The following is an 11,689-nucleotide window of genomic DNA, read 5'->3' as shown; positions in this document are numbered from 1 at the left end:
CTAAGGCTCAGGCCAGGCCGCCTTGAGCCCACTTTAGGGATTTCCAGCCTTGGTCTACTCAGGGTCCCCGCCCCCCCAGGCTGGGTGGGAGAAGCACTTGTGCAGGATGGAGCAGTACGCTCTGAGCAAGGACTGCTGGGCAGGGCAGAGGGCTGAGCGCGGCCCTGCAGGGCGGCAAGGTGGGCACACTACTGGGCAAGGCCACTGCAGCCCACCTGCTTGTCTGCTCTGAGCGTGGAGAGGTGGGCGCACAGGCAGGGCATGGAGAAACAGGCGTGGACCAGACCACACTTATGGGAGGAGCAGGTCCACCACGTGACTCTCGCCAGCGAATCGGGTCCAGGGCCTTGGAGTCAGCAAGGTTGCGCGGCCAAGCCCAGCCCCGGCGGCCCCCAGGAAACCCCCAGCTGCCCCATGGCCAGGGCCCAAAATGGAGAAGCAGGCCCAAGTGTGCGGGGCTGGCTCAGCCCTAAGGACGATGACAGTTTGACAGTTTGCACCCACGGTGCAGGAGGCTCTGGGTGGGAGTAATAGAGGGTTGCTTGCCGAGGGGAGGACAGGGGGTAATCAAGTCAGAGCTCACGCCGGGAACAATGCCACCGCCCCCAGCCTCCCACGGCCCAGCGTGAGCCGGTAATCACTAGCTGACACCTGCGGGACGGGGCCACGTGTCAGTGAGGCTCTTCCCCGCAAGACTGGGCTGGTGACTAATGCGGAAGGTCACACGGCCCAGAACACTTCTGGAAATAAACATGCTCCTGCGTTTGTTCCCTTTCATAAACACAGGAGCGTCCTGAGCACACAAACAAGGTTGGGAGACAAACCACGCGCACCCAAGAGGTGTGGGGACACTGGCTCCTGACCCAGGACACTCAGCCCCAGCTCACACGCCCCTCCCCAGCTCCCGCGACGGCTGGTCCTGCCTGTGGCCACAGTGCAGTCTGGTGAGACCGAGATCTGCGCTGGCTACGGGAAGGAAGTCACCAGTGCTGTACAGGGGTGGCAGGGGCACAGCAGGAAGGCAGAGGCTCACAGGGGGAAAGTAACCTGCCCAAGGCCACCCAGCCACAGCCTGGAGGGGTCTGACCCCAGGTCCAGCCCCCTCGCACTTGGACGTGGCCCTGCTGTGGGCAAGGCGCAGTGAGGGCCGGGTCGTGCGGCCGCGGAGCCTCACCCGGCAGCGCTGGGGGTTCGTGGCTGTCGTTCCAACTCCAGAAAAACGCCAGAGCCACAGGCCCTAGCATCTGGAAATGACATCTGTTTATTGATAGAAAACAGGCCACATCCAGGGAGGCCCAGGGTCAAAACATCCTTCCGGAAGGCGTAAGTCCCACGGCGCCAGCAAGCGTGGGAGTCAGCTGGGCTCCGCCTTACCAGGGTGGCTGCGGTCCTCGTCCTCACCCGCTTCCGGAGAAGTGGATGTGGGGGCCCCTGCAGCCTCCAAAACCAGTTCCAGGGCCCCCTCCACAGCCACTCGGCGCACCTCCTCCCCTCTGGCCGCCAGGATCTCTTCGATGTTCCTGAGAGGCAGGCACAGGGTTACTCGCCAGGCCCAGTCTCTTGAGAGCACCCCATAGCCAGGCACTTGTGTGGCATCTGGCCAGGCCTGTGTGCCTCACCCACCCCCCAGGGCTCTGTCAGCAGGGCCACTCCAGGAACCAAGGATCTGGAGGTTGTCCTCTCCACCGCTGTGGGGTGCGTCCCCTAAGGGCGCCTCAGCCCGGCCCCTCACTACGCGACCAGGGCGCAGCAGACCCCGCTCCCCATGTGTCACAGGGGAGAGGCTCCGCACAGCCCCAGGTGTGGCGGGAGGATGGCTGGAGGCCGGAGGACACCTCCGAGCCCCTTCCGTGCTGACTCCAGGGACTTTCTGCTGCTGGTCCTGCCCGGGGCCTCCCGGCAGGCTCCTGACGGCACGTCCACTGCCCTCCCAGGAGAGGCGGCAGCGACCCTCAGGGCCAGGGCCCGGTCAACACCGCCTGCCACACCCACATGCCCCACTATGGGGCAACCACCCCGAGAACGCAAAGCGCCGGGAAGTGAGGAGGCCCTTCTGTGTGGCCGCGGCCAGGCAGTGAGCACAGGGGCTGGCCAGGGAGCCCATGTTTGGGGCACACTTACGCTGAAAAGCTCTCTGCAGTTCACCTGAAACCCAAACCTGACCGTCCTGCGTTGAGGAGGAAGCTGGGCTGCCCAGGTGGGCCTGTGAACCGCGACGCCAGGGGCAGAGTGCCCAGGGAGGCCAGGTGCCCTGCAGGGCTCCTGAACCAGGACGCACGGGCACGCCCCGGGCGCAGGCCTCACCTCTTGCCCTCCAGGTCCGAGAACCAGCCCAGGTTGTCGGCGATGATGTGATGGCTCCGGCAGCCGGGGCAGGTCACGATGACCACGCCCTGGTGATAGGCCAGCTTGGAGATGCGCTTAGAGGACCGAGCCCCGCACACCTGGCAGGGCGGAGAGCCGGTGAGGATCCGAGCCCGCCGAGTGTGAGGACGAGCCCCACCCCCTTCACGCCCCGCCTCCACTGGGCAGCCCCACCCTCCCGTGGCCCCGCCCCCGGAGGCTAACTCCACCCCTTCCCGTGGCCCGCCCCGCCCCCGCTCGGAAGGCCTCGCTGGGGCCCCTTCTCGCTGGGGCCCCTTCTCCACGCTGCGCCCTCCGGCGCCAGGTGCGAGCCCGGCCGCGCCCCGCCGCGTGCCCACCTTACAGGTGTAGACGAGCTGGTAGTGCGCCGCCTCCACGCGCCCCGGCCCCGGCTCGGAGCTCGAGTGCCGCCACCCCCAGCCCCAGGCTCGCCGGCTCCTCGTGGCCTCCGGACAGGCACTGCGGCCCCACAGCTGCCTCGCGCCAGGCCCCCAGGGCCGCGCACGACTTAGCAGCCTCAGCGTCGCTCGCAGCATGCCGCCCGCCGGCTCCCGTTGCCCGGCTCCGCCCCCCCCCCCGCTGCTGAAGCCGCGCCCGCCATCTTGGAAGCGGGCGCCGTGGGCGGAAGTGGCCCTCGGCTTCCGTTCGCCCGGCCACGGCGCGCCGAGCTCTGCTGCCCCCTGGTGGGGCCCTACGCACACGTGCAGGCTTCGCCGGACCGCTCCGCTGGGCGTCCCGCTCGCCCCGCCCCGCCTGCCCCGCCGCTCTGGGGGTCCCGCCCGGCGCGCAGCGAGGAGGGACAATTCCTCGTTGTTATTTATTGATCAGCCGCCGCATCCACAGCGCGAGCGTATCGGGTAGTAAAAGAACCGCTTCGGTTACGCCGGCGGGGACCAGCCCGGGCCTCAGCGGGGCAGCTCGTCGCGGAGCCCTGGGCTCCCCCTCGGCCGGGTCTGGCTCTGACGCCCGCTAGCAGCCCTCCGCGTCGGTGTTGTCGCTGCCCGAGCTGTTGTCGCGGTCCGCCTCGCCCTGTCTGCAGCTGTTCTTCATCTTCCTGAGGGCGCGCTTCCTGCGGGGGTCGCAGGTGTCCAGACCCGCCCACCCAGCCAGCTCCGCGCCGGGCCCTGCCCGCCCAGGCGGTCGCACTCACCTGCGGTAGTTCTCGAAACTCTCCTTGAGGCGCCGGCGCTCCTTCTCTGGGGGCTCGCCGCTGGTCAGGCCTGTGTCCTGGAGAAGGGGGCGGCTCGGGCTCCAGCCAGCGCCGCTGGACGCCGTACACACACCCTCCACCAGGCCCTGGGCTGCGGACTGCAGGGCAGGCTGGGGCCCAGACCGCCTGAGCTCAGCCAGGAGCCAGGCTCGTCACCTGGGGCCTGCCCGCAACCCTGAGGCCAGCCGGTGTCAGTGTCCTGCCTTTCAGATGACAAGGCAGAGGCCCAGGACATGGCTCTGGCCTGGGCTCCCCGCTGGTGTTCCTTCTACTATAAAGCCAGAGGTGGCCCCTTTGCTGTCGGGACTCCTGAGTTAACCCTCGAAGGTCAATGCTGACCTGCTGCAAAGGCCCCCAAGGACCAGAAACAGCCATCGTCCATGGCTGCCCCACCTGGGCACGTCCACTCCCAAGCCCACCCAAGCCTGGTGCTCTGTGGGCAAGGGGAGGGTGGTCTCCTTCTTGTTCCAAACACCCCACTCCAAGAGCCCACGGGCAGAGGCCTTGTGATCACCCAGCCGTGGGAGGGCCCAGCTGCTGAGCACTCACACTGAGGCCCACGCCGGGGAACCTCGGCTGCAGGGACCCCAGGCAGCCTTACATTGGGTGTCAGCGAAAGGCGTTCCTTCTGCAGGGCCGCAGAGGGCTGCTCCAGGCGCTCCCCGTCGGCCAGGCCTGGAAAGGACAGTTGTGCCCGTGGCTCCTGCCCACTCTCCAGACTGCGCTCGGCATGGCACACCCCACCCCCACCAATATTGCTGGACGTGACGTGGGGCCAGTCTCCAAGGTCCTGTGGGAACCTCCCACGGACCCAGTGAGGACTTTGCATTCTACAGACCAGGAGTCAGAGGCTGAGGCTATCTCCTCACTTCCAGCAGGGGCCCTCTAGGCAGGTGCTCCTACCAGCCCCACCTACTCCTCCTGACTGGCTGCCCCCAACTGCTGAGGACAGGGGGGCAGGAAGGCTTCTTGGCCCATGGGAGAGTTTGCCCACTTAAGCCCAGGCCCCAGCCCCTTGGCAGCGTCTACAGGCAGAGCAGGTCCTGGGGCGGCCACAGTGGAGGTGGAGGCCGGGCACTGCAGCAGGTGGGGGCAGGAGGGTCAGGCTGGACCCCGTCAGAATCCGCCAGGGCCTGGGCAGACCGGGGCTCGGGCCCCATGGGCAGAAGGTGCACAGGTGGCCAGGCAGGACCTTGCACATCCAGTCTCAGGTGGCACCGTGGGGAGAGGCCGGGCCCAGACTGTGCTGGCAGAGTGGCAGCCCCTCCTTGGAGCTGATACCCTCCCCTGCTTGCTCCTGCCCTGCCAATGCCTGCAGGGAGCTGCCTGAGCTGGGGACCCCCGCCCATCTCTGTGCCACATGGGGCTGGCGGCCTCAAGCGCACGTCTGCTGGGCTGCAAGGCCCCCACTTCTGCATCTGCGGCCCCTTCTTCCCCTTCTTGGCTCGGAGGTTGGGGTCAGGCCTGACGCTGAGGAAGTCTGTCTGACTTCCCACGAAACCTCTTCCCTCCACCCAGTCAGGACCGCCAGCTCCTGGGGACGCCACAGCTGCTGCTCCTTGCCGGCCCCCACCAGTCCCCTTTTGGGTGGGCAGAGGGTCCAGCCTCACCTGCTGAAGCCCCCTCTGTCCCAGGACACAGCAGGCCTTCGGCCACCCCTGCACTCGGCCCATCCCTCAAGCCACACGTAGCCCGTCTGTCCCCGCTTTCTAGTCCAAGAACCTGGGCATCAGCTTATGTCCCCTCCCTCCGCCCGGGACGAAGCAGGGTGGGCGAGTCCTGCTCAGCTCCGCACCGTGCCCGGGGGCCCCACGCCCGCCGCTCGGGGACGTGTCCTGCCGGCTCTGGGTTCCAGTCAGGCTCTCTAGTTTGCTGTCTGGGTGGCCTTGACCAGAGTACTTATCTCCCTCCAAGCCTCAGTTTCCCCATATGTAAATTGGGGCTGGAAGACTGAGACAGGAAGTGATTGGCCATGGCTCGGGGTGACCAGGGGGCTGCAGCCCCAGCACGTCCAGGCACACGGCCCTCACCTTTGTCCGAGAGCGGGGCGTCCTCCTCCAGGTCCTGGGGGAGCGAGAGCTTCCGGAGAGAGGCGGGTAGTCCAGTTAGGCCACCCTGGGAGCCACCGGCCTCCCGCTGCTCCTGCCGCCTCAGCTGGGCACAGCCACCGCTGTCACCCGCTGCAGAGCTGCTCAGGGACCCGGTGCCTGGCCAGACTGGGCAGACCGAGGCCCTGGCATTCCTGGGGCCACACTCACCTCCTGCGAGTTCCGGGGTGAGCCGTCCTCCAGGTCAGAGCTCTGTTGCCACAGCAAATGGGGGGGTCAGCTGGCCAGGAGGCACCGAGCCAGCCAGAGCATGGGGTGGGCAGGGGTGGGGAGGGGTTCCTGGGGATACCCCTCCCCACACCCAGAGCCGCCTGGTGGCCACTGCCACAGACGGTCCCACGTCCTGCTCAGGCCTTGGGCTAGTTGCACCCCTCACCGCACCACAAGGAGGGGCTCAGTGGGGCTGAGCTGACCTTACAGAGGGGCCGTGGCTCAGGAAGGTCCACGGAAGGCCAAGGCCACCAACCGGGCAGCAGCCGTCCCGAGGCTCCACGGCCCCCTGCACCCTGCGCGGTGTGCCTGGCACCCCCCGGCGTCCCCTCCCGCCCTGACCGCCCCAGAGGCCCACCAGGACAAGCGTCTCCAGCTGCTGCCGCTTGAGCCGGCCCTCCGTGGCCAGCAGCTGGGCCTCGCGCTGGAACAGCTGCAGCTGCAGCTCGTCCGCCTTCTCGCACAGCTCCCGGACCCGCTTGCGCAGCTCGTCCTTCTCCTGCAGGCTCCGGGCGTACTGCGCATGCAGCTCCTCCCGCATGGCGATGGCCTGCGGGGACAGCACGGGGCAGGCCCTCAGGGGCGTCCCGACAGAGCTCACCCAGCCCCTCGGTCCCAGAGGCGCTTCGTCCCTCTGCATCCCGCTGCTCCCAGCACGGCGCCCACGCCTGGCGAGGGTCCCCGCTGAACGCCAAGCACCGGCATCACCGGCCTCTTCCTCTTTGTTCCCAGTGGATTGTAAAAGTAACGAAGAATCCTGAGGGAACATGTGGGTGTCTACACATGAAAGGAAAATTGAAGTCTCTACATTCAACACCAGAACAATCCTGCTGCCCTGGGTGGTCTCTGGTCTACACCGCAGGTGGACTCGGCACACATTAGGCCCCTCTGCACGTGAGCGTGCATTTTATGAATTTTGGCTGTAGCTTGATACAGAGGATGTGATCGCTCGCGGCTGTGCGAGAGTCTTCCCAATGTGTACGGTGTGCTTCTGTGCCCGCCCCCGGGGGGACGCTGAGGGTCCAAACGCCTGGCCACCAGACCACAAGGACATGGCAAATAGCCTGGAGGCCACCAGTGCCCCCAGATGGCCAGATGTCAGCCATTCCTGGCCGCTCCCCTAAGCTTTGCCCCCACTTCCGACTTGGGACCAGCCAGAGAAGGCCAAACACGCCCCTGCCAGATCCCACTGGACGCCAGCTGGAAGCCCCTCCCCTGCCTGCCTGGGGTCCCCATCACGGCCAAGGCCTTCCCTTCTTTCCTGGCCGGGAGGGGTCTGTGTTTTAAGGCTGCTGATACCTGTGGCCAAATTCCCAGCATCTCGCTGGGCACCGGCTGTGTGGATTGGAAACCAGCGCAGGACGTTCCTTGGGAAGGAAACGCTGAAGCAGACACAGCCCGTTCTGCTCACAAGAACGCCCCCAAATGCCACGGCTGCCACCCAATGCCACGAATGCCACAGCTGCCACCGGCTGCCAAGGTGCCCAGTTTTTAAAGGTAAAAATTCTACTTGTAAAACGAGAGATGGAAACCTTCCATTTTTCTAAAACGAACCCCAGAACTATATGCTTATGGACATACGTCTGGAAGAGGGGGGGTCCCAGGGTAGACGTGGTTTCCGCAGAGAGCAGGCTGGGTGGGGAAGGGGAGGTTAACTTCGTTATTGTCTACGTGAAAATGAGCACGTTACTTCTGTCATTTAAAAACAACTGGACAACTGCCCCAGGAAGGCTTCTGCGCGGGTGCGCCCTGGCCGTCCCTCCCGCCTCGGCGAGGCCCACCTGGTCCCGCTCGATGGCCACCTCCTCCATCTGCTGCAGGATGGCCTCGATGCGCTCCTTGTACATCTTGGAGTCCTTGCGCAGGGCCAGGCACTGCAGCTCGAACATCTCCTTCTCCTCCATGCACTGCCGGAGACAGCGGCTCAGCCCCCATGCCCCCAAGGCCCCCGGGGTGTGCCCAGGGCGGGAGCTCGGAAACACTCGTGGTCAGGGAGGCTGCAGGAGCCCTGGGCCCCCGCCAGCCCTGTGCTTCCTGACTACGGCACCATGGGCCCAGGACTGGGCCCCCCAACGGGGGACACGGACAAGGAGCGGGCACCAGAGGGCGGGTGCCTCCAGGAACGGGGGAAGCAGAGGCGCGGAGCCCAGGCCCCAGCACCGCCCGCCTTCAGGGCACAGAGCGGGCACGGCAGCCACCCAGCCTGGCTGGGCCCCGTGCAGCGTCCACCTGCCCTGCCTGCGTACCCGGATGCGCAGGGCCTCGCCCTGGCGGAGGTCCTTGCGCAGGGAGAAGATGGTGCTGGCCTGCTCCTGCTGGTCGCGCAGCGCCTGCCGCCAGTCCTCCTCCAGCACCTGTATGTAGGGGCTGCTCCTGCCCAGCTTCCCCTCCTGCAGGGCAGAGGGCTGTGGTGCTGGGCGGCCCCCATGCCCTGCCGGCCCCGCCCGCTTGGCTCGCAGCCCCACCTGGACGGAGGCCTCCAGGCCCTGCAGCCGCGCCTGCAGCTGGGCCTTCTCCTGCTGCAGCTCCCAGAGCAGCTCCTGGCTGGGCCGCTGCTCCATGGCGTGCCTGAGCTTGAGCGTGTGCTTGCGCTCCACCGTGCAGTCGTCCTCCGCCTTCATGAGGCTGTGCTTGAGCCGGTCGATCTGTGGACGAGCCGTGAGCCCGGCCGGCCGCCCCTCTGCCTGCAGCCCCCCAGCCGGGCGAGCGGGGCACACCCTGCCTCCCGGAGCGCACCTCACCTCGAGCTGCAGGTCACGGTTCCGCATGAGCGCCGCGCCCTTCTCCTCGCTCTGGCGGGCCAGGCGCATGGCCAGGTCGTAGTTCTCGTCCTTGCAGCGCTTGAGCTCGCGGCTGCCGGCGTCGCACTCCTCCCTGAGCCGCTGCACGCGCTCCTGGTGCTTGCGCAGCAGGCTGTCCTTCACGCGCAGCTCCTCGATGAAGTCGTCCTTGGAGCGCAGCAGCACCGTCAGGTCTTGCACCTTCTTCTGCAGCTTCATCACCTCCGTCATCAGCAGCTGCGTCAGGCCCGACTCCCCGGACGCATCTGCGCGAGGCCAGCGTCAGGCGGCACCTGCGCCTTCGGCGGCCCTGCCTGCTCACGCCCGGGCCTTGGAAAGGCCAGCAGCTCACGGCTTCTGGGGACACCAGCCAGGCCGAGGGGACACAGCTGGCCCCCGCAGACAAGCTGAGCCCCGAAGAGGCCCTTCTCCCTCGGCGCCAGGGCTGCTCAGTGCTGGCGAAAGGACGCAGATTCTAACCCGCCTCCCGGGCCATGCCCCCGGCCACGGGGCAGCCAGCACCAGGCCGTCGTCCCCTGTTTGTCTCATGTGATGATGGGTCTTAACGAAAGATGGGACTGATCCCCCGCCAGGAAAGCATCCTTCGGCGGCTGGACCCACAGGACACGGCCCCTCAGCAGCAGGGGTGTGGCTGGGGGCAGGGCTGTGGGGGCCACACCCTCATCTGGGTGAGCATCGAGGGCCACAAGGGGCTTCCCACCCCCGCTGCTCCCCCTCCAGAGGCCCGTGGGACCCCAGCCTGGCAGGGAGCTCTGACCCGGACAGCAGACAGGGCAGGATCTGGGGACAGGAGTGGGTGCGGCCATGGGATCGCCCACCCGCCCACGCGGCCCACGCCCTTTTCTTCATCCCAGCAGAGCGGGTGGGGCCTCACCGATGATCATGGAGAAGACGCGGGCGGGCTCCTTGCCCGTGACCTTCTTGTACAGCTGCGGGTAGTACAGCTCCAGGCTCTCCAGGAAGGCCACGTAGCCCTTGTGGCCGGTGCGCTGCAGGATGTCCAGGAGCACGCCTGCGGGCCCCGAGGCCGGGCTGGGACTCAGGGGCGTGCTCTGGGCAGAGGACAGCGGGCTGCGGGTGTCCCGCCTCCCACCCCGCACTGTGGTGGGGCCTGGGTGAGGCGGCGGCTGCACCACCCCTCCTCTGGGCAGCACCTGCTGACAGGAGCGGGCTGGGGGGGCAGGGCTCCCCCTCAGGGTCGGGCTTACGGGGGCCGGGACGAAGCTGGCAGGGCCCGCCTCGGGTGGGTCAGGGACGCAGCCGCCTCCGCGGTGGCTCCTGGCTGGGTTTGGGGGCTGGAGGGCCCGCCGGCCACGGCAGCAGGGCACCGACCTGCCTTCCGCTTGCGGATGACCAGGCTGGGGTCGCTGAGCACCTGCTCCTCGTCGTCGGGGTTCAGGACCTTGCACTGCCGCAGGTAGGGCGTGATGCGCGAGGGGTCAATGACCGAGGTGAGCATCACCCGGAAGCCCTCCAGGGCCGTCCAGCACTCGTCGTCGTTTTCGTAGTCCGACATGGCCTCGCGGGGGGCGGCTGGGGTGGGGAGGGCAGCCGAGGGTCGCCACCTCCTCTTCCCACCCAGGCCTGGAACCTGCTCCCGGAGCGGCGTCCACACTGGGACCCAGCCTGCGGGGCCCTTCCCGAGCCCCGCTCCTGCCCTCTGCCACCACGTCACTGCACACGCTGGGGGAGGCACGGGGGGGTCTGAGAGGACACTCCCCTGTACGGTGACCCTCCTCTGGCCTCTGCCCCTGGACACCCCCAAATTGCACTGAGCCTGGAGGGGCAGCCGCTTCCCACCCATGGAGGGGGGTGCAGCTGTTTGCACCTGGGGGCTGCCCTGCCTGGCACCATGTCCTTGTGCAGCCCCGGGGAGGTGGGTCCAGCCCTGGCCAGCCAGCGGCGTGTAACCCTCCCACCTCCGCGGCAGCCGGCCGGAGGGAGCCGTCTGTGCGGGACTTCCTCATCGCTCAGCGCCACTCGCCGCCCAGGCCTGCGCCCTCCTTCCTGCAGCAGCTGCTACTGCAGCCGAGCCCACCCAGCTCTCAGCAGCTGCTTGTCACCGTGCCATCCAGGAAGAGTGACGGAGGCCTGCCCACAGGAGTGGGTCTGTCACCCCTGCCAGGCCCGGGCACCAGGGAGGGGCTGGCGATGTGGCCCATGGCTGCTCGGGGGTCCTTGGGTGCTGGGCACTGGTGGCTTCCAGGACTCTTCACCCCAGATGAGGCCTGGCCCCGAGACACACCCTCGAGGTGGCCAGGCCAGCTCTCTGGGACCCCCCCCCCCAGCTGTCCTCTCCGCCAGCTGGAAGATGCCCTCCCAGGACTGGGCAGGACGCAGCACTTCAGAAGGCCTCCAGCCCCCGGACACGCTGGTGTCCAGCCCAAGGGGCTAGATCACTGCTCCTGGAGACACGGTTGCAGCAGGCTGGGTCTTTGGAGAAATTTCTCAACTTCCTGCTGTGCTGTCATCCACGCAGCCCAGCGACAGGAGGGACTGCCTACCAACCCCGTGGCTCTGCGGGACATGGGCCCACTGCTGCCTTTCTAGCCCCAAATCCACTCGAGCCACGCCTGACTCCCACTGTTTGTGCCCCTGAAAGGAACACGTGTTCACAGTGGCTGCAACGGGCAGAACAGTGGAGGCCGCCTGGCCGACCGGTGGAAGCTTGGTGCTGCTCTGGGCTATTTGCTCCAGGGCCCCAAAAAAGAGCTGCCCCTGGTCTTCCCAGCCGACCAGCCTACCTCAGGGTCCTCTAGGGCCACCTGCTCCGCAGACACCAGTAGCCAGCAGTGCCCTCTGGGAGACAGCGCAGCTGGAGGAGGGAGGAGCCGTGAGGAACGAGGCGCACCCGTGCACTTCCTGGCGGTCTGGCGAGCTCCGCGGAGGCTGCCCGGCCTCCCCAGGGGCCAGTGCTTGTGGCCTGCCTTCCGATTCGCCCAGCCAGGGCAGCCCAGGAGGTGGGGCAAGGGAAGTGGAAGTCCTCCGTCCTCCAG

At 67.4% G+C, this 11,689-nt stretch overlaps 2 protein-coding genes across 2 annotated transcripts; both read right to left on the bottom strand.

Annotated features, from left to right (window-relative positions):
- Positions 1 to 1,245: 1,245 nt before the first annotated feature.
- On the bottom strand, positions 1,246 to 2,903 carry DNLZ (DNL-type zinc finger). Its single transcript, XM_012654751.1, has 3 exons — positions 2,703 to 2,903; positions 2,305 to 2,444; positions 1,246 to 1,520 (listed from the first exon to the last, which is right to left on the bottom strand). Exons 1-3 carry the CDS (start codon positions 2,898 to 2,900, stop codon positions 1,355 to 1,357), a joined length of 504 nt encoding a protein of 167 aa, XP_012510205.1. The 5' UTR covers positions 2,901 to 2,903; the 3' UTR covers positions 1,246 to 1,354.
- Positions 2,904 to 3,318: 415 nt separating this feature from the next.
- Positions 3,319 to 10,211, bottom strand: CARD9 (caspase recruitment domain family, member 9). The gene is made up of 12 exons (XM_012654746.1): positions 10,026 to 10,211; positions 9,568 to 9,705; positions 8,634 to 8,938; positions 8,358 to 8,537; positions 8,139 to 8,282; positions 7,674 to 7,799; positions 6,251 to 6,442; positions 5,833 to 5,874; positions 5,605 to 5,653; positions 4,176 to 4,249; positions 3,515 to 3,591; positions 3,319 to 3,433 (listed from the first exon to the last, which is right to left on the bottom strand). Exons 1-12 carry the CDS (start codon positions 10,207 to 10,209, stop codon positions 3,334 to 3,336), a joined length of 1,611 nt encoding a protein of 536 aa, XP_012510200.1. The 5' UTR covers positions 10,210 to 10,211; the 3' UTR covers positions 3,319 to 3,333.
- Between the last annotated feature and the right edge of the window lie 1,478 nt (positions 10,212 to 11,689).

Source organism: Propithecus coquereli, unplaced genomic scaffold, assembly GCF_000956105.1.
Source record: "Propithecus coquereli isolate 6110/MARCELLA unplaced genomic scaffold, Pcoq_1.0 Scaffold449, whole genome shotgun sequence".
Classification (NCBI taxonomy): Eukaryota; Metazoa; Chordata; class Mammalia; order Primates; family Indriidae; genus Propithecus; species Propithecus coquereli.
This window is presented reverse-complemented; position numbering and strand designations above follow the sequence as displayed.

Excerpts from the sequence above, each read along its gene's own strand:
- DNLZ (XM_012654751.1), bottom strand. The coding sequence starts at position 2,900 with ATGCTGCGAGCGACGCTGAGGCTGCTAAGTCGTGCGCGGCCCTGGGGG. Across the intron at positions 2,445-2,702 it reads AGCTCGTCTACACCTGTAAG|GTGTGCGGGGCTCGGTCCTC; the intron begins GTGGGCACGCGG and ends CCGCCCTGCCAG. Across the intron at positions 1,521-2,304 it reads TCGGACCTGGAGGGCAAGAG|GAACATCGAAGAGATCCTGG; the intron begins GTGAGGCCTGCG and ends CCTGCCTCTCAG.
- CARD9 (XM_012654746.1), bottom strand. The coding sequence starts at position 10,209 with ATGTCGGACTACGAAAACGACGACGAGTGCTGGACGGCCCTGGAGGGC. Across the intron at positions 7,800-8,138 it reads GCGAGGCCCTGCGCATCCGG|TGCATGGAGGAGAAGGAGAT; the intron begins GTACGCAGGCAG and ends TGTCTCCGGCAG. Across the intron at positions 5,875-6,250 it reads AGCTGGAGACGCTTGTCCTG|AGCTCTGACCTGGAGGACGG; the intron begins GTGGGCCTCTGG and ends CTGTGGCAACAG.